Raw genomic sequence first — 27,077 nt, forward strand, 5'->3', positions numbered from 1 at the left:
AATGTCAAATGCGGCAATAAACATGTTATTTTATGTGTTTTAATGTCAATAGCATAAACAACTAAACAAAAACATTACAAGTTTAATTGAAAATATAAAAAGTACCAAGCCAACAGCCAAAGCAAGAAAAAACGTAGGAAGCAAATATATGCATATATGAATGGCGTATATTTAAACAATTTGATCAATTAAAAGCAATTTTGCCCAGAAAAAGGCTGAAAATCCTTCATACAATATATAAATAAAAATCATTTTTCCAGCTACAAAAGTAAAATGCAATGAAAAAAGAATTTGTTAAAAACAAAAAACATCTCGACATATTTTTTGGGGCCACACACACTGTTTTGCACACCCAAATTGCCCAGCAATGGCCGTCGAATGAGTTGGTAACTGAGGTGTGGCTGAAAGGGGGTTATGGCCATATAGCCATCTAGCCATATACCCTTGCCGATTGAATGAAATTTCACGCTGAAAATCACATTGTTTACCAGCGAAACAATTGCGAGACGATGGAGATGCCAAAAAAAAACCTCTCTCTCTCTCACACACAAAATGCGAAAAAAATAAGGTGGAAAAAATGAAAATAACTGACATTTGTTGCTGCTGCTCGTTTTCTCTGTTGCATGTTGATTTTCCTCCCTGATGCAGCCGTTGTTCTTGTTGCCGCCGCTTTTCCGGCTTTTGTTGTTGCGTTTTTCTCCTCCTTTTGTTTTAGCACGCGTTTGGTACATGGAAACATTCGTTGCCGCTGATTGCAGACACGCATAAAGAGCTCAAAGCCCCTAGGGAGTGGTTTCATTTTGGATATGGTCGACGTGCAAATACCCAATTTATATATAAAGAAAACTTTCTGGCTAGGTCAAGCAGAAACTAATTCATAATATGTCCTAAGTTTCTATTATAATTTAGTATGTTTTCAATGAAATTCCAATAATGCCTATTAGTTTTTAGATCCCCTTTTTTAGTCATATAAAAAGAATATTTTTTTAGAATAACTTAAAGCTTGGTTATGAAAATGCGTCCTGTTTCGTTTTCACAATAATCTAACGAGAATGATTATATATTCTAGTTTTTATGCAATGCCCACTCTCACTCTCTCTCTACTCTTAAAAAGTTATTATTTTTATTTCTTTAATCCATTAAAACGAAAGCCTTTAATTTCTTTTTGATTTTTAAGAACCCTTATAAAGAGGTTAATTTAATTTTGACATTCAGTTTTGTAATTAACAAAGGACTACCCCATACATACAGATAAAAAAAATGTTATTTATCAACTATGTTAATCACCCATGAACTTTTCATGGATCCATAATACCTATAAAGTTTTCTTAATGCTCTTATGTATAAAAATATTTCCCTTTCGACCAGAAAACAGACATTTTTTGTAAGACCTGGAAAAAAAGCTGAAATAATGAACCCGGTCGCATGACGGAAAATCTCTGTTAGTTAACTGAACTACTCGAACTACAAAAAAGCTTAACAGGCAGAGGGACCAATGCAGTTGGCTGCTCCCGCTTTCGATTACGATTCCCATTCGCATTATTCTGGGAATCTGACCAACAGATGCACCCACCCAACGATTGGTGACCGTTGACCACGTGGTCGGCCACAGGAGCGTCGGTATTTAATGGTCTCATTGCGGACAATGCCGGAACTCCCTGGCAGTCGATTGGATTCTGTCTAGTGTGTCTTTGTCTGTGTCTGTGTGTGTGCCACAAATTTATGATTTCCTTTCGATTGTTTTCAATGCATTTATTGGGTGCTCAAAATGGACAGCAGGCGGTGACGATTTTGTTGACCTCGTAGCATTGTCCATCGGAAGTGCAGATCAATTGGGAACGGGTACTGCTCCTTCTACCGAATCCCGGTCTAGTCCAACTGTGGTAGACATCCGTGGCACTGATTCCATACCCATCCATCAGCCAGTTCTGCAAATCCGTTGGAAAAGTCTCATACACTGGCACACTCTGGAATCAAAGACAAGAGCTGTATTATTAGAGATTTCCGTTCACGAGTGCAAGTAGAAAATGGAATTGGATATTGGATAAGGAGATAAACAAGCACTGAGAGAAAGAACTTGTGGTAAACTTCTAAAGAATTAATGTGAAATAAGAATTATTAATATTGCAATATAGTTTAATTTTGTGTTACTATCCACTCTCGTTTAATCTCAAATTCGTGAGAAATGGGCAACAAATTCTTTGAAATGGCTTTATGTATATATTTTTTATAGATTATTACTTACTTAGTATTACCTAAAATAAGGTTAACATCAAATAAGCAACATTCCTTAAACAAAACCAAAAGATAATAAATTTAACATAATTTCTCCCTGTATCTTTATCCTATCTCCTTGTTTATGACCCTGCTGGTCTTGACATTGTTCAAGAATCAACCAGGCAGTCCGTTTTTTTCTTGTTCTTTCTCTTCCTGGGAAAGCGCACGGAAATTAATTTCCGGTGCAACGCTGCGTATGAGCGATGCGATGCGATATATACTGGCAATTACAAGTGCAAAATGAAATTAATAAGAGAGTGATAGACCGAGAAGGGGGAGGGAAGTGGGGTGCGCAAACAGGGGCCAGTTAGCAAAGGTAGAACGAACAAGCGGCGATAAAAATGTGCAAGTTTGTCAACTAATTAAAAAGGGAAGCAGCCACCTGGATGAGTTGCAGTTCGAGGAACAGGGAAATTGTCGGCAGAGGGACATTGGCAACTTAATTGAAAACTGCAGTAAACAGCGCCAAAGCAGTTTAGCCATGTTATATATTTTATGGCGAAAGGGGGGAGTTTCGAAAGTTTCTCAATCTCATTTACTATATCAACATATCCTTTTGTTACAAAGAATTTAAAAAATATTACTAATAAATATGCTAAAATATGCTAAAATTATATAAAAATATACGAATTTAAGTATTTACATTTAGTCTTAACATTATTCCCATTTTGAAAACCACACACTAGAAATTGAAACTTTACAAACTAACCCCCTTGAATGGCCTCAGTTGACTGGCTGGGGGCGCAAATCAGGGCGTGGCACACCGTCCGAGAGAGTGTTGCATTTCCGTTAACGTCAGAGTTAAAGCAAAAGGTAAACGAAAGTTCCGTTTGCCAACTAAGGACGAAAGGCAGCGTAGCCGCAGGAGCGTCAGTCTATAAATTCTAGCCAGCTAGCCGAAAATCTGGGAGCGTGCTTATTAAATTTGAGCAGAAATTGGAATTTCGCACTGCAGCTAGGAGAACCGAAACACAAACAGGTGACCGGTGGCTGGGTAATTAAATTTACCAATTAGACAGACAAACACTTGAGACACAAAAGACCGGGCTGACCAACAAACACAGAGACTGGAGAGTCCTTCGAGGGAGTCCTGCTTCAGACAAAGTTGAGTACTGCTTTTGATTAAGTTAATTTGACTGGGCTCGGTAAGAATCTTGCCGAATCAACATCAAAGTTAATTAAAAATACATAAAACCCATAAACATAAGTGCCCAGTTATCATGCGAGGGGCGTGGCAGCAGCGTCATTAAGTCACCATGTCGACTTAATTACGAAAACTGTCACCGAATTCATGCTGAGAGTCGTTGAAAAATGTCGCTGTGAAAAATGTGCGATAATTATTGCCACAATTTATCTCAACTCAACGCAAGAAGGAGGAAAAAAATATAAAAAAAAAACACAGAATCTAAAATAACATAATTATTTATGACGAAGGAGGAGGCGACAGGCGAAAGAGGAAGCAATAAAAAGTAGGAAAAGTGATAAATATGCGGCACTTTTTCTCCACCCCATGCGTAATCACAGAATCCTTGAAGGATCTTCTTTTTTTGGTAGAAAAAAGCGGAAGTCCTTTGTTGCTTTTCTGGCCCGGTTTAAAGCGAGCGCATAAATAAGCAGCAAATTATTGAACGTAAAAGTTGCCAAATCAGCAGTCGGGGCAAAGGTCCTAAAAGCTAAAAGGCACTGGAAAAATCACTTTTTCTTAATAGAAGAACTCGATAGAAAATGGACTATGAAAAAGAGATAAAAAACTTAAAATGTTTAACAATATAAAAAGAGTTTTAAGATATAAATATTTTAATTTTCAAAATATGATCACCTTTAAGAGAATGGAATAGAAGTTTAGTTTCCAGTTAAGAGTCTTTTAGAAATTTGAGTTACTTCTAAGTCGTAAACAAACAAATTTTTAAAAATAATATCTTGTGTTGTGTTGTTTTGTAAAATATGATGTTAAAAAGTACAATTTTTATATATTTCTTTACTCTCAGTGAACAAGCATGGCCTTGCCTTAGGCATGCCAAACAAAACACTTTTCAATTAAGCAACTTGTCAGGCCAGCGGCCACTGCCAAGGCGGCTGCTCTGTTGGTTCACGCCCACCGCCCACGGCTTCCCGAAAGGCGAAAAGGTTTAACACCGACAAACACACACACCAAGGAGGGCAGACAAACACACACCCACACACACCACTGCAGACACAGATGCGAAGAGGAAGTCGCCTAAAGGAATATGGAAAACAAATTGATGGAGGTAGCTATAGAAAATGTAAAGCTATAGGAGCTATATGCTACCCTTTAAAGAAAAATCTATTGATTTAAGTTTGACATATTAATATTGCCAATTATTTAAATGTCTATAAACAAATCTCAAATATTTCATCCCATAAGTTTAATATAAAAACAAAAGTATAAAGATTATTAAATAATTAAAAAAATATATTTTCTATAATTCATTTATTATACTAAATCAATAAATATATCGTTAAGCTTTAGAAGTAAGAAACTTATTCCTAGAAATCATATTCCTTGACACAAGGCCCTGTAAAGGCCCTTTCATGTGTAAACTCAAAACTCTTACTCTACTAAAACGCCCCGTTTAACATCCTTTAAAAATCAATTAATCTTGAAGATGCCAACCCATGGCTGTTACAAACCCATTGACCAACCCTAGCACAGCCGATCAGGCTGCCTGCAGGGTATGGCCCTTAAAAACGTGGAAAGGACGAAAAGAAATGCCTGGCATACTTTTCGGCGCAAGCATATTTACGTTGCATGTATTGCTAACGAGCTGAAGAATTATGACTCCATTAGATGAGCAGAGAGGGTGGAGGGCCCGGATTTTGGGGGTTCTTGAAGGTCCTTCGGAAGCTTAGAGCGTCCCCAGCATAGTTAGCCTTAAAGTTCCCGGCCATTTTCTTGTTGTTTTTTCCTAAAAACGCCTCGACTAAGGAAGTGACGCCATTTTGTGCAGATTACGCTTTGATGAACTCACTGGTAAATGGTAAAGATAGGTGGGTGAGTTTAAGAGGGAGGTTGGGGGCGTCGGCAGAGGTGGCAAGTGAAAGCCCAAGGCCTCCGACAAACAGCTGAGCCAGACATCGGCGTAATGACAACGTCAACAAGACACCAAGAGATTGAATTTACAGAACAAACAATTTTCATTTGCAGTTGAATTAAGCAAAGTAATCCCCAGTGGACATTCTCCGTATTTTTTCCTTTTCGTCCTCAGAAGTAAGCTGAGGGTGGTAATGGTAGTTGTATTGGATAGACCTTCCAACAACCTAATCAGCAGCGGTTTTTGGCTCTGAAAGTGTATCAAACTGAATCCAGGCTTTGGTAGAAATAAGCTAGTCTTGGATTTGTAAACTCAAATTTAATTTAAGGGTGCAAGATATAAAAAGAGAAAACGTCTGATCTGTTATTTTTGCCTGTACTTGAACTTGTAGATTGTCTAAGATATTTAGTTAGTTAGATTTAGTTTACGGCTTTTAATATTAGAAGAAAAAAATTCCCTATTTTAAAAATTTATTTTCAAAAATAGAAAATAAGCTTGAATTTTCTGAGTTACAGCACCACCGTAAGGATATTCCTTATCAATATGAAATATTTAAATACTGAGCAACCAACCCAAGAGCTTATCAGTAGGAACTAAAAAAAACAAGACAAACACCCCAACCAACCAGCTCCACCACCATATATCTCCCACTATCAGTGTCGTTTGTTTTGCATAAAATTTGCATTTATTTGAGCGAGACAATCTGCGAAATTGAAAGCAGATGTCTCAAAGCGAACTAACAACCAGCCACAGCAGCAGCAACATTGAAAAATGCAATATGGAACAATCTCGCAAATGGGGTAACCAAAATATCGACTCTCAAGTCCAAGTTCTCTGAAGGAGGACGAAAAAGACAGTTATTTAAATTTTTGGCCAAAAACCCTCCCTCAAAAAATATGCCGGGAACGAAAATAGACCATGGTCATATACCAGGGCATAGATTGTGGCCATCCTTTCCAAGAGATACCATCTCTTTATGCAAGTGCTAATGAGAAACTTTCCATGCATGCCTTAATCCAGGCTTTTTTCGGCCTCAGCTGCAATCTCTGTGCCAGTGAAATTGGTTTGGCTTTGAGGCAATTTCTGACAAGTTGATGATGTGATTATTACGGGAAATATGAATTTTCAATCAAACTGCTGCTATAAAAGTCCAACGAGATATCCTTCTAGTAATGGCAGTTCTTTTTTTTGGGAAAAATCAATAAGGAAAGGAGATCCAAATTTGAACTGGTTTCTATAGCTGGGAAAGCCTTCTTTGAGAAAAAGTTAAACACAATGTCAACATAGTATATATTAAATTTGTATTTACAACACATAACTCAGATGTCTCACGTTTCATGACTCCTCATCTTGATAATAGTCCATAAGTCATTAGCAACCATAAAAATCATTTACAAAATTGAAATTTCAATGCCCGTCAAGATGTCTAATCTTCAGCAATTATCTGGAGTGGGTGGAAGGCCAAACCTAATGATAAACTGGGTTTCGGGTCTTAATCGGTTATTGCCCTTCGGTTCGACGGCAGTTGAAGGAACTGATAAATCTTTAGCTGCTGCCTGATTGTTTTCAATCCTGGAAAGCGACGTGGCGTGCCTGCTGGCTGTAAATGAAATCCGGTGGCACTGGAGCGTGACCACCATGCGGTCACGTGCCTGAAGAAGCTCCTCCAAATTCTATACATTCTCTACACCAACAAAAAACACCACCATCTCCAGCAAAATGCAGACAGGCTCTGACAGATATCCGGGGCAAAGTTAAAATAAAAAAGCATCAGCATCGAAAAAGTTAAGCAGCAACAACAGCGTGATTTATGTTGGCAGGAGTTATCTGGCTTACCGATTCCGGGACCAAGGCTAAGGGGCTGCTCTCACCTGAAACTCATTGGCCATGGCGGCCAGCCAGTTGGGATCCGGGTTCGCCAGCAGGAACTGCTCCTGGTCTTGCTGCTCCACCACATCGACCACCTCCACATCCTGCACCGTCGGCACTTCCAGCCCGGCGGCTGAATTTATGGCCATGGCTAATTGGTACAGCAAAAAACTCGTCCGTCCTGCAATCACAAGAAACGAATACAAAGCATTGAAATTTTACTCTAAAGAAGGTAATCTATGTTGTTAAAAATATATCTCAATTTAAGGTTTATAATAAATTTGAAACTATTATCTTTATACGAGTATATGCAGAAAACGACACCGTTCTTTAAAATATAATATTTAATATTTTATTCCAAATTATAAAATGAATTCATCTTTATTCAAGATAATGATAAACCTCAGTCCTAAAATTATAAATAATTTTTTAATTTAACAAAAAAAATAGTAAGAAGCTGTCGAAAACCAAATAAACCAAAAAAAATAAATAAAAATAAAGTATGGAATATAATTTTGAAATATACTATAACTAATTTTTAAAACCCCCAATTTGCTTTGGAATGCTTTCAAAACATAAAAAATATATATACAAAAACACTATCCCACAAAATAATCAATGTAAATAACCAAACATATTAAATTTCATTATCAATATTTAAGTTATATTTCGTAAGTAAGCTGAAAATTTGATTTCCCCTTTCCCAAAGTGTAAGATTTCTTTTATTTTTCGTAGTATGACTGGTTAAGGAAGAAATTTAATTTTAAGACACTCCACAGCTCTCAGCCTCCTCCTATCCTAAAAACCCCAAAGTACTCGAGTATCTGAAGCCTCCTCGAGTGCTGTTTTGTTCTCAGATTGTGCGCTAAGCATTTTGTTTGAGTTCAACTAGCTACTTACTGTCAGTTAAGTGCAATCGCCGCAGAAAACAAGAAAATGGCAAAGGAAATGGAAAAGTGGGGGGCGGAAAGTGACTTCGGGAAATGCGATCCGCTCTGCAGGTGATTGGCAAATGCGCACATGAATCTTTGATAAGCGTCTCGAATTGCAGTCATTAGACAATTTCTGGGTCTCGAATGGCATTATGTCGAAGGCGGCTGGCAATCAATTGAACATTTACGAGAACAGTTCTTCTTCTGTCCAATCATCAAGCCAAACGAACAAAATCAAATTGTTTAGCAATCACCTGGGAAAGTGAAGGAAAAAGGCCGATGATTGACAAAAAAGGGGTTTCCTTTTTTATTGAGGTAAGCCCATTCAGCTTTTGAATGACTCTCTAATTTCCGTTTCAATAGGTACAAATAATGCACTTTTGCCAAAGTAATTCAAGAGGTTTAAGGAATAAGATTTATAACACATCTTGGCATGAGTCTTGTCATTATTCTTTGTTTAAAATCGAAAAGATTTATGACTTTCTAATACAGTTTATGATTATTTCTATATACATTTTATAAATATTTATCTTGAGTTAAGTTCCTTCAACTTCCAACCAACTTTAGATTAATAAACTGAACTTTCAAAAACGTCAAATATTTTATAAGACTACCTTATAAACTTATCATTTTAGTTTTTTATCCTTGAGCTTATGTTTATTTTTAATCGTTTTTCACCTCGACATTCGCTTTGCGATTGCAAACTTATTTAATTAAGTTGTGTACGAATTATGCGCTTGTCACTCGAAACTAATTTCCAACTGCAGTTCAGAATCGCTTTGGCCAAGAACTTTTCGTTTCGTTTCGTTTCGTTATGCTTTTTTCCGCAGCTTTGAGCTGTCGCTAAGTGCTGCTGCCATTTCCCCCAGAAACCATCGTTACGCATACGCCGCGTTGACGTTAATCATACGCCATGTTTAACGCACCACAAAAAAGTTTATTGCTGCATCTCGGCCATAAATCACGCATTTTAAAGTTGAAAGTTGGCTGAAAAACAGAAGCGAACCAACAAAAAACAACACAACAGCGGGCGGAAAACAAATGCGACAACTGACCCAAAATGTCAGATGGCCAAAATGGAAAGCGGCAAAATGCGAAAACGAAAGAGGAAAGGCCAAAAACAAAGTGAGGGCAACGTTTTTTTAAAATCCTTCTGTCTTTTTTGTTTTTGTATAAAAGCGAAAGTCGCCGATGATGCAGTGGCTGCTGTTGAGTTAGTGTCAGTCTCGGTTGTTCTCGCGGCCTGTTTGTTTTCGCTGAATGTTTATGTGGGCCAAGTTGAATTGCAGCATCATCACGTGACCACTAGAAATTTGCATTTTAATGGCTTCCCCGGCATTTGGCACTACTTATCCTCAATTGTGTGGAGTGGCAGCGGAAAAAGGAAGAGGACGAGCAGACGGTGTCAAGGAGGAGCACGGCCAGTGGATGGCAACAATATGTGTTAAGTGTTGTAGTCGGCGCTTAATGATGCCAAGAATAAACTTGACGAACACACTCTCACGCTTAGGTAGTAAAAAACTAAAAAAGTACACTGACATGAAAAGCCTGAGAGCTTCAAAAACCCTTTTTAAAATCAGAAAATACTAAAATAAATAGCAAAGCAAATATTTAAGTTTAAGCATCAGGACCTTTATTTCCCCTTCTTTGGCGCAGTGTGACCATGTGATGATGATAAGTTTTATAAGTTTTTAAGTTTTTATAAGTTTTATTATTTTAACCCTTGTCGGTTTTCCGCAGATTGGTGTTATGGTTGCCTTAAAAATATATACATAAAGAGGTTAATTTGGTTACTATTTCCGCTAGTGTATGCCTCTGCATCTATGTTGACAACATGAGACGACGAGCAACAGCAAAAGCAGCTACAAGGAGCAACGCATCGGTAAACAAACAAACGACGGCAGCGACAACGCGTGACAAATGACACCAGCGACATCAAATTCCGCTTGCAACGTTCGCTGCAACGGAAACGTTTCAGGCGGTAAGGATTCGCTGGGGGCGGTCTGATGGTATGACGGTGTGGCAAGGAAAATGGCAAATATAGGCAAGAAATGGGTGGCAGGGGTATGGCTGGTCTAAAGGGAACTGGAAGAGGCAACAAGCGGATATAGCGATTGTCGACTAGCAACAGCGGAAAAAACAAGCAGAAAAAAGAGAAGAATGACGAGAAAGAAGAGAAGAAGCAGTGGGATAATAGTGTCACACAAAACGCTCAGCAAGTGATAAAACTGCAGTAATAACTGGTTACAAGGGAAAGCATGGGAATGAAAACTGTAAACAAATTCTATACTTAACATTAGATCTTACTTATATTCTTAAAATACAGAAACCTTTGAAAGTTTGTTATCTCTTAAATGAGATATCGTTTTGTAAATTCTAGATTCTAGATTGTAAATTCTGGCTTCAGAATATTTTTAAAATTTTATAGATTTCTTGTGGGTGGCAGGGTTAAATTCCCTTCCTTGGCTTTCCCTACTCTTTGATTTTGGTATATAGCTTTGCAAAGTTTATTTTAATAAATATTCAATTTCTACTTAGCCACAGTCCACAATTCAGTGGCATTCATGCTCGGTTGAGTGCCTACGTTTCGCTGCAGCTGCTCTTGACTGTTTTTCCGCACTACCCACAAACGCCCGCTTAACCCCTTGTTGCCCCATTTTTAGCTCCCCGTCGCTTAGTTCTCAGCTTCTTGAAGCGTCGTGGTGAGCTTAGAGCCAGTGACACTTGAGTTATTTTCGGGCTCTCTGCGGAATACAATTGGGAATGGGAATGGGAAAAGCGCAGATTGCGAACTAGCGAAACTAAGTGAAGGTGGAAAACGAAATACCAATTAAGAATGCGTTGACATTCCCACTCGGCGGCATACTCCCCGCTTCCACCCTTGAAAATCCCACTCTACCTGACACTCCAACAGAGACCACAGTGCGTATGCGTGATAAACAAAGCTAATTGGAAAAGCAATAGAGGAACGGAGTCACAAGCAGCGAACAGTGTTGGCAAGATCAAAAAAGTTAAGAAATTATTATTTAGAAATAAGAGAGCAACGAAATAAGGTGAATTCAAGACCCTAGTGATTTTTATGGCTTCAAAAACAAACGAATTAAGTTATAGCTTAGCTTTTGTTCGACATAAATGACGGAGTCATAAGAGCTAGGATTATCATTCTTCTCTATTTTAAGAAAGATGTTTAGGAGTAAATATTTTAAGAATAGTAAGAGCTAAAACCACTTTTAAATCATATTTTTTTATGTTTCAATCGACATGTTTTATTCAAAATAAAACCACATTTCTGGAAGGGATATCCAAGCTGGCATCACTGATGACTAACGATGCTTACCTGATGGTGGCACTGCAGCCAGGACTTTCTGGCCCGGCGATAGTCCTAGAACATCCATCCTTGATTCACCGCCTGCTGCTCCTGGGAGTTCGCCCGGTAATGAAGCAAACACCGATGCCAACAGGCCGAGAAATATATATAGCTGAAGCCGCGAGTGGGAACATCCTCTGATTTCTGCCATCCTCTGCGCTGCAACGTAGGATTAGAAAATTTGCTTTCAATTCAGGCGGCATCAAGTTATTAATACAATGAAGGGGCTTCTTCTTGGAGAGACCATTGTGTGAAGGAGCACGATCCCGGCTGGAGTGAAATGCAATTGTCTGGCGCATAAACTACAAAACAAAAGGATCGAGTGGGCCAACACAAACGCTACGACTTGGCCTTTGGCTAGCCTTTATTCCGTCAATTTATTAGAAAGACAAGCAGAAAGGGGTGGAACTTCCTAGAAAGTTTTTAATGGTGGTTAGTTACTCTCATTTTGATATTTATTTAATACAACTTTACTTTTACTTTTAAGTTGAAAAAAAACATGTTTTTTGGCCTCAGTCCAAAAAATTATAATATTCTGACTTGAAATTTATAACGGAGAGTTGTTGATTTAACTTATTAGCTTTTAAGACTTAATATATATAATATGATGGATATTTCATAAGCACCTTCGAACTGCGTTAATGTACTTAATTACTTAAGTACTTAAATTCTTTTGATAGAAAACATGTAAAATTATTGTAGAAGAAGCAAATTTTGTGCTCATAGCCTGTAATAAAAAATATTTATTCATGTAAAAATCTATTGATTGCATTTGCAAATCTAAATAAATCAAATACGAGCTGCCTGAGCCAAGTGCTGTACTACACATGAAGTAGCAAATTGGTAACGTCGCTTCGATCTGATATATCTGACCCCCGACTTGGCCTTTTTTCTGAGAAGAGACTGACAACCAGCATAGATTGTATGCCATGGGTGTTATTGCCGGGCTTATTAACGCTCCAATGGTCCCAACTCTTCGCCTATGTATCCCGCTCCATTTCCCCCGGCAAGCAGACAGACAAACACAATGGAAAAATGTAGGAAAATCTTTTGGTGGAGGCCATCAGAAGAGGCATCGTATTGACAGCCATTGTTGGGCGCCATCAATTGAGCGATTTGAATGGCGGCGGCTAAAGATTTATGAGCTGCGAAGGCTTCAAGTTTTCTCCAAGGATCAAGCCTTAAAGACTCGACTTAATGCACTTAGAAAAAAAGGTTCAGAAATATTATTCATTCATTTAAGCTTCTAATCGCAAATCAGTTTGTACATATATGAACCAATATGTAAAACTTTTTAGAAATAATAAAATCAATTTTATATTTTAACATTTTTATTGTTGAATTTCCTATTCCATACTTTTCCTTCGAGTGCAGTTAATTCCCCAAGTATTTGGCAACAATTAAGCAGCTTAAAGTGCATTACCGCCATTCACTTTTGCTCTCTTCTCGCTTAACGCGCCATTTAATGAGTGGGGTGGTTGAAAAGCTGACTGGAAAGGAAAAGAGCTACTCGGAAAACGAGGATGTGTGGCTGGGAAAACGAGCGTAAATGCACAGACAAAACAGGGAAAACATTTCGAAAGGAAGACCTTTCTGTCGCTGCACTCGTCCACTTCCTCTTTTCCTCGATTGTCTATCTGCAACTGCTCTTTGCCTTTGTGGTAAGGCAAAAACAAACACAGAATACAAGAAAAAAGGAAACTTTTCCAGAGAAAAGCAAGGACACCGACAAGCAGGAAAGATAATGAGCTCGGATAGGTGGTGAAAGCCCCAGAGGAAGCTAGTGCAAATTCTATATCCTGTCAATTAATTTTGTAAAATGGTATTTCCGATACAAATTTTTATTAGTAAAAACAAAAAACAATGAATGGACCAAAATAATAATCAAGTTAGAGAAAACCATGTTAATCCTAAAATCAAATATAGTTAAAAATTATTATTACATTTTCAAATTAATAAATTTAATGTTTTGGTCTAATAATGTTAGCGTTCAAAAAATCTTTTGCATTACAAAAACCATAATAATATTTAAAAATTACTACTCATATAACAAATGTACATTATTAAGCACACTTAATTTTTTAATGTTACATTTATATCGATTTTTGTGTCTATTGTTGTTAGCTAATTCTTTTAAGATAATTGAATTATCAACCTTTTTAAAAAGCTATGACAAGCATATTAATCAAGATTATTGGTAAGTATCGCAACCATGCTAGGTCTAGTACAATTTAAATTAATAATAATAGTGTTATCACCAAAAAATATCTAAAAACGTGAGTAAACAGCTTATTTGCCTTTTGATTGCTTTCTAATCAGTCACTTGACTACAGCACTTAAAGATTTAGTTAATCCTGAATCATGGCAAATCCCAAAAAGCTTTTCAATCAACACACAAAAAGAAAATAAAATCGCAACAAAAAATAAACTCAACTCTGGATTATTTAAAGCACTTAAATAAATAGAAAAGGTAAATAAGACAAACAAATTTTCGCCAAATATAAATTGAATGCTAAATATTTTTAGCAATTAAATTGCCATTCGAGGGAAACAATTGTATTTGACTGGCTTGTCAGTTGCAGATTTTTCTGTTTCAAATGGCGTCCATTAGTATTTGTTTGCCGGCTATCTTTGAAATAAAATTTAATTTCACAGCTGGCTATCTTTTTATTACATTTTCAACTCGGAGGATATAGTATATATACCGTTAAACGTTCTTCAAATCGGTCGTTGGTTTTAATTGTTACCGCTGCCGAAAAATGCAAACGCTCAACTGAACCACCGACAAATTTTACACACAACCGACTTGAACTGAGAAAAAGAAGGACTGATTGAAATGAGGGAAATCAATGCTTGGAGTATTGCCATATAATGTCAAGCACTTCGGTGCGGGGGTGATGGAGCGATATCAGATGATAGCAAGCCAGCGAAACGCTGATAATTTCGACTACGGCTCTGGGTTCAAAGTTCAGAGAAGTTAAATGAAGTGCTGGCGTAGTTGGAATTTAATATGCCACAAATTTGGAGAGCTGTTTGTCTAATTAAACAGTCCAATTACTAGAGATTGTGATTCCTTGGAAAACGAAAATAATACTTGATTGGCAAAGAACAAGGCCAAGAGTTTGGCAACTGAGAATGCAGAGGGGAAAAAAACCATTAAGAAATTGAAAGATAGAAATTGATTTCGTTGCCTAATTTAACTAATTATATTTAATATTTTTACAACTTAATTGGTTTCCTGAAAATACTGAAGCACCGTTAAATTCACTTTTTTTGAGATACTTGGTTTTAATGCAAAACGGTAATATCTTGAACATAAATTATTAATCAACCATTTTCTTTATTAAAAGACATCCATTTAGACATCATATTGGAAATAATGAGTCCATATTTTATAAATTAACTATAATATCTGATATGAGATATAAAAAGTATTCATTGATTATTAAACTATACATATATTCCGAAATATTTTCTTTTGGTTCTTTGACAGCTAGTTATAATACACGTTTATTTTTTTGTAATAAATTAAATGATGATTAGCTGCCCAAGTTCATTTACAGAGCTTACTCCCTATTTATTGTCGAGGAACTTACTGTATGAAAATATTTTGATATAAAGCCCCTAAAGAATAAATCAGCTTAAGTCCACCCACAATTTGCGCCCACTAATTCATTTCAATAATTGAGCACCTTTTCGTGGCTTCTTTTCGTGGTAGAAATATGCTTGAAGGAGGGCTTCTATTAGTTTTGACATTCATTTGACAGTTTGATGAATGAATTAAGCACACAAAGAGCCCAAGTATTTATGAAAGAAATTGGAGGAATAAATGCAGAAAAATGGCCAAGAATGAAGGGTAATTGAGGAGTTTAGGAAACAAGGAAACAGGGCTAAGAAAGGGGCAACTGTTCTGAATGGAAATGGCAGAAAAAGAGAATGGGAAAGTATTCAGAGAGATTTCTATCGCTTGCACACAATTTACCTAGCATTTTTTTTGCTAGCCAAATTCTTGGCCTTCTACTTGGCCCTCTTTTTTATTTCCCCATTTCCTTTTCGGCCCTTAAATGTCTTCGTAACCCCGAGGCCGCCAATTTGCTTCCAATTCCTACTTCAAGTGTCTGCGAAAAGCGAAAATTTTCACCATTCGCGGGAGAGAGAGAAAGAGCGAGAGATTCGTATCGTGGAAAACAATTTTAAATGGCGCACACAAAATGCCGGAAACCAGACACAAAATGTTAACGGAAAGGGAAACAGACGTTTACACACAGACACCCGCACGCACGCACACACGGGGAAGGACGCCATTTGAATGTGTTAGTTGATGCAATTTAAACGCTGAAAAACGAGAATCCAAATTATTTTTGATGATTTACTTCTAAGCTTCTGATGGGCATATTAAATTACGGTACATTTTATTTGATTGCTTCCTAATTTTTGTAAATTTAAAATCGTTAAGTAAATCCACTTTTAATATTTCTATTTTCATTAATCATTTATAACAATAAATCTAACTTAAAGTGTGTACAAATTATTAATAAAATGTGCAACGCTGAAATTATTTTGTTGCTTTGTTTTTTTTTTCTTATTTGCACCAAGTATAAATTAATAATTTTGAATACATCTGTAATTTATAGTAAACATTTGATTTAGAAGATGGGAATAAACATCCAAATTGCATATGTAGTTTAATGTAATATCTTTACATTTATTCAGAGTTTGATAAAAAATTCAAATTGTATAGATAACTAAGGCACTATTGTAAAGCCTTGGTTTTGCTTAATATTAACAACATGAAATTTTTAAAACAATTTGTCTGTTAATAAATTACATTGTTTAAATAAAAAATTGAAAATTGTATTTATTGGAATTTCAATTTAACAAGCACTTAAAAAAGTTTAAGTCGCATACATTTAATATATACAACAGTTAAAATAAAAATAATCTTTATTTTTAAAACACAGAGATACGTGTTAAATGACAGTGTTGGACAGTGTTTAAGTGCTCAAGCTTAAACATTTTCGAACCTCTTTCCGCATTTTACTACATCAGACAAATAAGAGGAAAACATTTTATTTTGTTTAAAAATTACTGACATTACTAGCGGGGACATTACCCATAGCAGAGGCTAGTTGCAAGCCAAGACACCCTCCCTTGCACAAAACTAATAGCATTGGCGCGCACCAATAGCTGTCTAAAAATCGATATGTAAATTTTAGCAAACTTTATATTGGCAGTTAATTTTTCAAAATTGGTTAGCAAAAAAAAACTTTTTATATCAGGCAATATACAAGAAAGATAATGACATCGAACAAACTAGACAAAATTGGCCCTATCATCTTTCTCTAATATATAGAAATAATTGTATTGGTTATCGCAAATAAAAAAAAGTCGTTGGAGAGCTTCGCAGCGATATTGTAATACTTAAATATAACGGAAAACTGCATGAAATTACCGCATTTCACATATATTTTCTCCCTCTTATTTAAGTAATATATTTACAATTATTTAGGGAGCAAAACTATCGGCTTTAAAGTTTCCTCACTATCGATATACCTTGCAAGCTTGGTGACAATACTGGCATGTGAATATTAGCACATACACCACCTGGTCACACTGCTGCAATGTTCTCAGCAGAGGAAAATATGAGAAAAAGTGGAAAAATAACAAAACAAACGTGCAAAAAACGTTGAAAAACGCGACGCGCAATAGTAGAAAGAGTGATCGACAAATAAGAGATTGGAACGGCGTGCGCGAAAAAGCGGAAAAACCACAGAACAAAGCGAAAAAAGTGAAGAGCCATCGCAGCGACGAAGATGAGCGAAGAAGAAGAAGCGAGGCAGCAGCAGCAGCAATAATAAGTTGTTCTCTGTGCGATTGAGAGAGTGCAGCAGAGCAAAATAGGGGCATTAAAAAACGCGAAATAAACGAAAATAAGAATACGAGATTGCTGCGAAGTGAGTGTGCACAACGGTAAAAGTCCCGTTGCCCGCAAAAAATCTACCGCCCCGCGTGCCTGTGTGTGTATGTTTCTGTGTTTTTGTCTATATTGGTGAGCTTTCCCATTAGTGTGCGAAAAACAAAAGCCCAAAAAATCGGAGCAAAGAATATATAGAAATCAAGGAAATGCAATATAGAATCGGCCGACGCCGCCGCTTTTGCTGCGTGCTGTAATCCCAATTGGACTCCCAATTGGAGGCACACACTCTGTGTGTGTTTGTGGCTGTGCGTGTGCCTGTGTGAAAAGAGGTCAAAGGCGCAACAAAAGTTTTTCACTTTTCATGCGGTAACCAAAAAAAAAATAGCGCAAAAAGTGCCAACCAGCTGAGAGCGCAAAATAAAAAAAAAAAAACAACGTCGCAGTTTTGCGTTAAAACAATAAGCTCTCCCAGTGTGCGTGCGGATGTATGTGTGTGTGTAAGAGCGAGGCGAAATAAAGCAAAAAAAAAAACAATCAGTTGTTAAAATAATCCCCAACAAACCGATTTTCGGATTTAACAACTCGGCTCGCAAACAACTCAAAATCAAATCTGGTTTTATCAGGCGACGCAAAACAAAAAAACGCAAAAGGCCATAACCATAACAACAGCAACAAGAAAAAAAGCGCCAAAAAATTAAAATCATCTATATGTGATTTTAATCAAGCAAGAATTCAATTTGCATAGCACAAGACCGACAGAAAGAGAAAGAGCGAGAGATCCAATTGGAGTTAGCGGCAAACGAGAGAGAATGTAAGTAACGCCTCCGCCCCACCCCCTCTTAACCGTTCGTTTTGTTTTTGCCGCCTCTTCGCTTCGCACACTTTTCTGCAAATGTTTTGTCCCCCTTCCTTTTCATTTTTCCTTTCAACTGTTGCGGTTGCGCCGCGCGATAAATAAACAAACATCGGAAATTATTCAAAAATTCCAAGTAACGCGTGTGGCTATAAAAAAAACGGTTGATAAGCGATTCCCCAGGAGACAAATGCATGAAAGGAATGTAAAAGGAAAAAATGAGAATAGAGAGGGCAGGCAGATGGATAAGTATAAAGCATAAAAGAAAAAGAGAGTCTCGGGAAAATAGGCCATTCACACTCAAATGCAGAGAAAGAAAATTTTAGAAAGAGAAATAATTAATTATACATTGAGTGTTCTTATTAATAATAATAATCAAATTAATCATAAAATTTCTATGCAAGTAAAAACAAGCTACTAAAAATATTTTGTTTTGTCATCTGTGAAATTTGAGTTAATCTATCTATATGAATCATTTTAGATATGGTTACTTTATTATTGTACAATATTAATAAAATTAAGTTAAAATGTTATGATTCAAAATTATTCTGCGGATTTTTTCCTGTGTAATATTTGTTCACTCAACTATTTTATCGGGTCGTAGTATATTAAATAATTATTAAATGTCATTACCGATTCGTGGGAATATTTCCGCTTTGCCCATCAACACCCCTCCTTTTAAATACCTACCTCCCCCTCAAATGCCAAAAAAAAAAACTTCTCCCAAAAAGTATTATCTACCTTTGTTTAGTTTGAGGCGTGCTCGGCCTTTTTATGGCCGCAATTGCCGCCTCGGCCAAAAGTGTGAGCCGCATTTCAAATCTCTTTGCTCCTGCATCGCGTTTTAGCCATAATGGGCCTTACACTTCCGATATCTGCCGCGATTAGTCATCTCATAGGGTTCTATGAGACATGGAGATGGTCACGAAGTGGGACTCATTTGAATGTAAATGCTAAGACTCATTTGGATATTGATAAGCAAAACTATAGGCATATTTTTACGCGAATAAAGATTTAATTTATGTCGTTGCATATTACAAAATAATTTAAACGTTAAAAATGTTTTAAAGGTTTATAAAAATTTATAATTTAAAACGTTAAGTCAGATGCTATATCTTTTTTCAAGTCAGTCCCACTTTAAAGGTACTTATCCGGTGGTTTCGGAAACTATAAATTTGAAAGAGATTTCACAAAACCGTAGATACTCACTGTCTTATTAATTATTTAATATTTTTACTTAAGAAAATCTTATATTTTACTAAAAGTAAAACCAACCTTTTAATATATGTATGTATGTAATTATCATTTCGCGTTTTCAACAATAACTATCTGGTATTTTTTCAAAGAAATAATGCATTTAATTTTCTGGGTATATCTCTAAGCGATGTGTTCACACCCTGCATAAAGAAAAATAAAGTTACGATATCTAATATGAGTCAACATTTAGCTAGAATTAACACGTCCACAATAACTTACCAACAAAACCAAAGTTTTTATACCAAACATTTAAAGTATAACGCTAATTCCGAGAAAATTCTAAGCAAATAAAAAAAACCTAAGGCAGGGGAAAATTATGCATGAGAAACAGCTGAGAAATTAGGGTTCTATCAAATGGAATTACCTTAATCGATTTAATTGAGCCATTCTTTTCTTAACCTGAATAAGAAATCGATAAGGTTAAATTAGCTAATGGTTGAAATTAATGAGGGTTTGAATTAGGGGTTGGGTTTAATAAAAGTGTGGGAACTTGAGCGGCTCAATCAGTTAGCGGTTAGGAATTTCTATTCACTGTGTATAAATTTCCCACCTTTAACAACCTATTCCAGGTTGGCTAAAATCGTTTATTTTTCAACGTCTTATTATATATTTTTATATACTCAAAGAATTCTATAAAATGTCTTTTAATGAGTAATATCAATCATACAAACATTAATAGTCATTAAGACCAAACAAAAAAATAATTTACACATAATGAGTAATATTCCAACTTATCACAGTTCGGTTTTAGTATTTTATTATTTAGTTATAATTAGAGAGCATAGTATAGTAATTAATATTGATTCCAATTAACTTAGTAATTAAATTGAAATCTTGCTTATATTTTTACCAATAATTCTTAGTGTACTTTACTATGTAGGTACATAAGTTTACCGTCTGATAAGAACTTAACCCATCCGAGAACCCATATTTTTATGTCTTTGCAAAAGATAAAGAGCAATTTTTGATTTCTAGCTAGCTTAGATTTTTTTGTGCGGTTATTGGTCACCATTTCAGGCTTTTGTCAACGCATAAGACGAGTATAATCATCATCATCATCAACGATCGATCGAAAAGTTGTCAAAAGCTGTGAAACTGGTTTATGGTTTAAGTCTAGAGGAAGCTTCAAATATTTAGAGCATAATATGAGCTTCATGTTTCAGATTTTGGGAAAACGTGGCATCAACTTGTTGTTTTTTTTTCTGAAATGCCCTTCAATTGTGAGTTTAAGAAAAAGAAAAATAAAAACAATAATAAGCTGAAAGCCTCAACTTTGCACTGCCGCGGAACCGGAATAAATTAATGAAACAAAAAAATGATTTTTTCGTTTGCTACGCAATTCGCGACATTTGCATAATGCAGCTGCAGGTGGCGACGAAAAGCCCCCCGGTAAACCTCTCCCTTTACTCAAGACTTTGGACCCCAAAACCAAACCCCAAACAGTTGCTTTGAAAGAACTATAAAAACTTGTTGTTTGCGCCCTGCTCGTCGCATTTTCCCGCCCTTTTTGAAATCACTCGGCAGATATATATCGCATATGTACACATATTCGTACATATGACACTCGTTATGCAATGGCATTGAAATTGAGTGAAGAGAGAAGAGTGGTGAGTGGAGGAGAGCGCCCTCTGAGACCGGGACAACCGGGCAAACATTACTACGCATGGCGTGGACCTGAATCCGAACCCGAATCGGATTCGGATTCTTATTCCGATGCCGAATCCGAATGAGAATGCGAATTCCGACTGGGAATCGGACAAACGGGGCGACTGTTTTTGTATCTGTATCTGGCTTATCAGCAAGCCGCTCGACTGACAAATTGATAAAACAAGAATGGGCGAAGGGGTGGGTTGGGGGCTTACAGACGGGTGGATGCCGCACGAACGCCTTCCCACCCCCTTGTCAAAACATTACCATGCCCTTCGCCGGCAGATGATAAAAAAAAAATATGGATAAAAGGTGTGCGCTCAGGGAGCGGAAATGCCTTGAGATGGATGAGCTAGCTTATGGCAACAGATTGGCGACTACACATTTTCACGGTGGCAGAGTGGCGTGAGATAAAGGTGTTTTTATACGCCAATTTGAATTTTATACTTTCAGTATCGATAAAATATTTTTTCAATTGATATTTTCATTGAGATACTTTTTGGTACTTAAAACATAAGTTTAATCGTTAAAAAACCAATTAAAAAATTAACATTTTATTTAAATAAAAAAAAATAAAAAAATATTAATAATCAGGTAAAATGTAACTAGCTTAGAAATCATTTCAAAGTATTCTAGAATTCCCAGTATGCCTTCAAAACAAGTTATTACTCCATCAAACTAACTAATTCCTCCTACCTATGTACTAACTTATAATAAGCAATGCAAACTTAAAGTTTTATCACTTGCTAATTAGATTAGGTACTAAAGAGCATGAAGTTGTTAAACTCAAATATTTTTCTTTCGCTAAGCAAAAGCAAAACGAATGCAAAAACTTATAATGTCCGATTCCTCTAAGCCAGACATTAAATATTGAATTATTACCAGATTTTTAAATAGATTCCTTCTACAGAGACACATCCTCCACAATGGCCAATCCGCGGAAGTTCAGCGAGAAGATAGCGCTGCAGAAGCAAAAGCAGGCGGAGGGCACGGCGGAATTCGAGCGGATTATGAAGGAGGTGTATGCCACGAAGAGGGATGAACCGCCGGCGAATCAAAAGATCCTAGAGTGCCTGGGCGGCGGGCAGGAAGTGAGCCAATCCTCACCAGGAGCTGGCAATGGGTCAGGCGGCGGCGGTGGCAGTGGTTCTGGAAGTGGAGCCAGCGGTGGAGGAGCCTCGCCTGACGGCTTGGGTGGTGGAGGTGGTTCACCGACGGCTTATCGGGAATCCCGGGGACGTAGCGTTGGCGTAGGACCTATGCGAAGACCCTCGGAACGCAAGCAGGATCGTTCGCCCTATGGCAGCAGCAGCACGCAACAAACCCTTGACAATGGCCAACTAAATCCGCATCTTCTCGGTCCGCCCACGACGGAGAATTCGTGGCGGCGCTCTAGCTCTGATTCCGCGCTTCACCAGAGCGCGCTTGTGGCGGGCTTCAACGATGTCAACTCGATGGGTGGCAACTATCAGCAGCAGCAACATCAGCAACAGCAATCAGGCCAGCCAAGATCTCACTCACCGCACCATGGGATAAACAGAACTCTGAGCCCGCAGGCGCAACGTAGGAAGTCACCGATACTGCAACCCCATCAGTTGCAACTGCAGCAGCTCCAACAGCAGCAGCAACACATGCAGCAGCAACACCAGAACCAGTTGCATCAGCAGCTTCAAATGCAGCAGATGCAACAGCAGCAGCAACAACAACAGCAGCATCAACAGAACACGCCATACAACAACGCCAAATTTGCGAATCCTGTGTTCCGGCCTTTGCAGGATCAGGTCAACTTTGCCAACACCGGCTCCTTGCCCGATCTCACGGCCCTACACACCTATGGACCCCAGCAGCAACAGCAATCCCAGCAGCAGCACACGCAACAGCAGCAATTACAGCAAACTCTATCGCCTGTCATGTCACCGCACAATCACCGCCGCGATCGGGATCAGTCGCCAAGTCCGTTTAGTCCGGCGGGTGGAGGAGGTGGAGCAGGACCTGGATCACCTTATCAGCAGCAGCAGCACTCGCCCACCGGCAACACGCAACAACAACAACAACAACCCAGCAGTTCGCCGCACCTGTCCTTCACCAATCTGGCCACCACGCAGGCAGCTGTCTCCACATTTAATCCGCTGCCAACGTTGGGACCACACAATGCCACCGACTACCGCCAGCCACCGAATCCTCCTAGTCCACGCTCTTCACCCGGTTTGCTGAGCAGCGTTTCGGCGACGGATCTGCACTCCAGTGCACCGGCCAGCCCCATACGCCAGCAGCAACAGGTCCAGCAACAGCAGCAGCAGCAACAACAACAACAGCAGCAGCAGCAGACGCACCAGCAACAGCAACAGTTTGATAACTCCTACAACAGTCTGAATACCTCGTTTCACAATCAGTTTGAGATCTTCTCGCTGGGCGACAGCAATTCCTCACCTGAACAACAGGGTTTCGCCAACAACTTTGTGGCCCTGGACTTTGACGACCTGAGTGGAGGCGGTGGTGTTTCAGGTGGAGGCAATGGAAGTAATGGGGGAGGCCTGACCAATGGATACAATAAGCCAGATATGCTGGACTTCAGTGAGTTGAGCGGCAGTCCGGAGTCGAGTGGGAACAACAACCATATGCGACGAGGAGTGAGCAATCTGAATAACAACGGATTGAGCAATGGTGTGGGATCCACGCACAATGGCAGCACAAATCTAAACGGAGCGGGGAACAACAATAGCAGTAGTGGTGGTGGTTCGGGTCAGGATCCTTTGGGCATAGCTGCTTCGCCTGTGCCCTCACCATTGGGATGTCCGAGCTCACCGCTACCGATACCCATGTCGGCACAAGCATCGCCACAACAGCATCACCACCACCATCAGCAGCAGCAGCAACAACACCACCATCAACAGCAACACCATCAGCAGCAACAACTATCGCTATCTCTGCACCATTCGCCGCATCATTCGCCGATGCATTCGCCCCACCATGGGAATTCACCGCTATCGAGCAGCTCGCCAGTGAGTCACAATGCCTGCTCCAACTCTAATGTGGTGATGAACCACCACCAGCAGCAACAGCAACATCAGCACCAGCATCACCAACACCAGGGATCCTCGCAAAGTCACACGCCGACCACAGCGAATATACCCTCGATTATCTTCAGCGATTACTCCTCCAATGCGGATTTCTCGAGGGAGATCTTCGACACCCTGGACCTAGATCTGGGCCAGATGGACGTAGCCGGGCTGCAGATGCTGTCCGACCAGAATCCCATCATGATCGCCGATCCCAACATCGAGGATAGTTTTCGGCGCGACCTCAACTGATACTATGAGGAGGCTGTTGCGGCCATCGAAAGCGGAGTGCTGCTGGAGGACGACTACCAGGCGCTACTGGGATCGGAGGCGCTGGCAGATGAGCAGGTGGCCAATGTGGAGGCCGCCGCAACAGCAGCAATTGTAACAGTTGACGAGGCAGCCCACGATAGCGACAAGGACAAGAAAGATTTGGAAGTGGTGGAACTGCTGGTGTCTGGTGTGATGGATGACCTTGTGGACTCCAGTGACCTGGACGAGGAAGTGCGCAACTTCTTTTTCTAGGTTGCAAGCCTTTTTTTAATATTTCGTCGTTATCACAACTGTTGTGGGATTTTCATTTTCAACACAAATATGAGGAAGTGAATTCAGTTTTTTATGAACTTTCATATAAATTTCCCGATTAAATGCCATATTACTTAAGCGAATGATTCACAAGCTAATGTGAATTAATATAAATTCGGAAATGTTGACGAGGGTGATTGAAGGTTATATAATATATAATTTCACTTCCGCAAATTCATGGTGAAAATGAAAGTTTACTAACAGGCCTCAATATTGTTAATTCGTTATCGTCCGTGCTTTCGTAGCTAGCTCTTACAAAAAACTAAAAAAAAAAAAAAAAATGAAATGAATCGTTAACCCCTAAGTGTACTTGAGTGTCTTTTTACACCCTCTTTCCTCAAAAAAAAAAAAAAGAAATCCCTAGCACCCCTGAAAAAGCGAAACATATTTTACAGCGAGTCTCAGATTTTACTTAACTACGCACATAAGTCACTATACAATTTACACACTTAAGCTCTAATTTCTGTATATAATACAAAATCTAAAGGGAAGAAAGCGAAAAGGATTGAAACCAAAAAGTGTCTTAGACCAACGACCAAAATTATATTCTCTATACGAAAATAAAGAAATCTGGTAAGAGGACGGATTTAGATGAAAGCCGCCCCCCTCTGTAGCAAAATAATTCCGGAAATCTATCCAATCGGATATGCCATCTATCTTTTTTCCGTTTGTTTGTTTGATCCATAAAAATAGTTAGCTAATTACACATATATATCGGTAAAACCCTACCTATATTGTAATCCCAATGTGCCGTCGAAGCAATTACTAGAGTTTAAGATGCCGATATCGAGAAAACCGACCCCCTCAGTGCTGTAAAGTCTTCAAAGAAAAGCCCCTTACCCGCGAACACTTTTCGAATACCAAACGATAGATAGATGTATATTCGAGATCCTTCTTCATAAACGCAGTATCACAAACTAAACGAGTATATAACCATGCATATATATAGCTAAATAAAATATATCTAATGATATAAAGTTGATAGTCCAGGCACAAGTGCAGTTTACAAACGGAATTTTGTATTCCAGAGATCTGCTCCGACAAATTTTACGAAACCAACAAGAATCAAAATCGAACTCAAAAACTAAATAAAACTTAAAGGAATTTTTTACAAGTCTTTAACAAATAGTAGATAGGTTTTTCCAAGAAACAAAAAAAAAAACGTTTTCCGAAAAGTTAATTATCGAGCATGAAACTACAACTACTACTACCATAATACCCAAAACCAACTTAAATCCGTTGTTTTTCAAGTCATTTTATTACGAAAATAAACAAAGAAATATTTAAGAATCAAATCAATGAAAGCTTTATGGCCTGCAACCAACAATAAGGAGAATGATATAGCTAGGATAATGCGATCCTAAACCCTGAATAATATATACTGTTTATAAATAATACGACCCCCGTGAAACATACACACAAATCATTGAGTCTAAATCTACTTAATAAATGTAACAAAATCTTGAAAATGGGATACAAAAAAACTAAACAAAACAAAAAAGCTTCAAAAGTGCAAAGATAAAAATGTTTTATTTAATTCGAGTACCAGAACTTCTTATACGTATGCATAACTATACTATAATATTAGTAACAAAGATGTTTTTGCTAATAAAGCCCCAACAAAAAGATTTCCTTTTTCTAATTATCGATGTAAAACTCTAGTTATAAACTAAATTTAATTGAGACGAGGTAAAAACGTGAAAAAGTTTACAAGCAAAACACAAAAAAAGCGACGAAAAAAGAAAAATACATATAAATGTAATTTAAAAATGTAATTTATGTGGGAAAACGCGCAAATAAATATATATATATATAGATCGATAACATTTGTCTCTGCTGTTTTGTGTTAAAATATACACGTAAATAAAACAAAAATCTTGAAGAATTATAATAATACTAGATAAGTGAGAGAGAAATGCTAATTATAAATTATACTATTATTATTATACGATATGTACTAAGTAATTGTGTATGTAATATATAATTACATTTATAAAAATAACGGTACATCAAGAACAGCAACAAAAATCGCAAAACCGAGGATAATACGCCATAAGATTATATTCAATGTAATAACACAGTTATTTGTTTCAAATAAATCTTAAATTTGATTTTAAAGTCCAGAAAAAAATGATCGAGCTTTGATTTAAGTATTCAATTTAATTTAATCCTACTTATTTTTTCTGTGTACTGAAAAATTCAACCACCTGTTCATCCAAAATTCCATTTACGTGGGCGACTGCATTTCTTGGTGTTCAAAT

The 27,077-nt window shown here is 37.8% G+C and overlaps 2 protein-coding genes across 2 annotated transcripts; one reads left to right on the forward strand and one right to left on the reverse strand.

Annotated features, from left to right (window-relative positions):
* Positions 1 to 1,737: 1,737 nt before the first annotated feature.
* On the reverse strand, positions 1,738 to 14,340 carry LOC108108436. Its single transcript, XM_017216490.1, has 4 exons — positions 14,173 to 14,340; positions 11,469 to 11,657; positions 7,202 to 7,380; positions 1,738 to 1,967 (listed from the first exon to the last, which is right to left on the reverse strand). Exons 2-4 carry the CDS (start codon positions 11,647 to 11,649, stop codon positions 1,764 to 1,766), a joined length of 564 nt encoding a protein of 187 aa, XP_017071979.1. The 5' UTR covers positions 11,650 to 11,657; positions 14,173 to 14,340; the 3' UTR covers positions 1,738 to 1,763.
* A 2,730-nt stretch (positions 14,341 to 17,070) lies between these two features.
* On the forward strand, positions 17,071 to 25,120 carry LOC108108511 (myb-like protein Q). Its single transcript, XM_017216580.2, has 2 exons — positions 17,071 to 18,226; positions 22,083 to 25,120. The coding sequence occupies exon 2, from the start codon at positions 22,099 to 22,101 to the stop codon at positions 24,481 to 24,483; it is 2,385 nt and encodes a 794-aa protein (XP_017072069.1). The 5' UTR covers positions 17,071 to 18,226; positions 22,083 to 22,098; the 3' UTR covers positions 24,484 to 25,120.
* The last annotated feature ends 1,957 nt before the right edge of the window (positions 25,121 to 27,077 follow it).

This window comes from Drosophila eugracilis, unplaced genomic scaffold, assembly GCF_018153835.1.
Source record: "Drosophila eugracilis isolate 14026-0451.02 unplaced genomic scaffold, ASM1815383v1 contig_2154, whole genome shotgun sequence".
In the NCBI taxonomy this organism is placed as follows: Eukaryota; Metazoa; Arthropoda; class Insecta; order Diptera; family Drosophilidae; genus Drosophila; species Drosophila eugracilis.

What these genes read in the sequence shown, in the direction of transcription:
- LOC108108436 (XM_017216490.1), bottom strand. Translation starts at nt 11,649, where the DNA reads ATGGCAGAAATCAGAGGATGTTCCCACTCGCGGCTTCAGCTATATATA. An exon ending in GGCTGCAGTGCCACCATCAG is followed by an intron (nt 7,381 to 11,468) that starts GTAAGCATCGTT and finishes TTGTGATTGCAG; the next exon opens with GACGGACGAGTTTTTTGCTG. An exon ending in CCATGGCCAATGAGTTTCAG is followed by an intron (nt 1,968 to 7,201) that starts GTGAGAGCAGCC and finishes CTTTGATTCCAG; the next exon opens with AGTGTGCCAGTGTATGAGAC.
- LOC108108511 (XM_017216580.2), top strand. Translation starts at nt 22,099, where the DNA reads ATGGCCAATCCGCGGAAGTTCAGCGAGAAGATAGCGCTGCAGAAGCAA.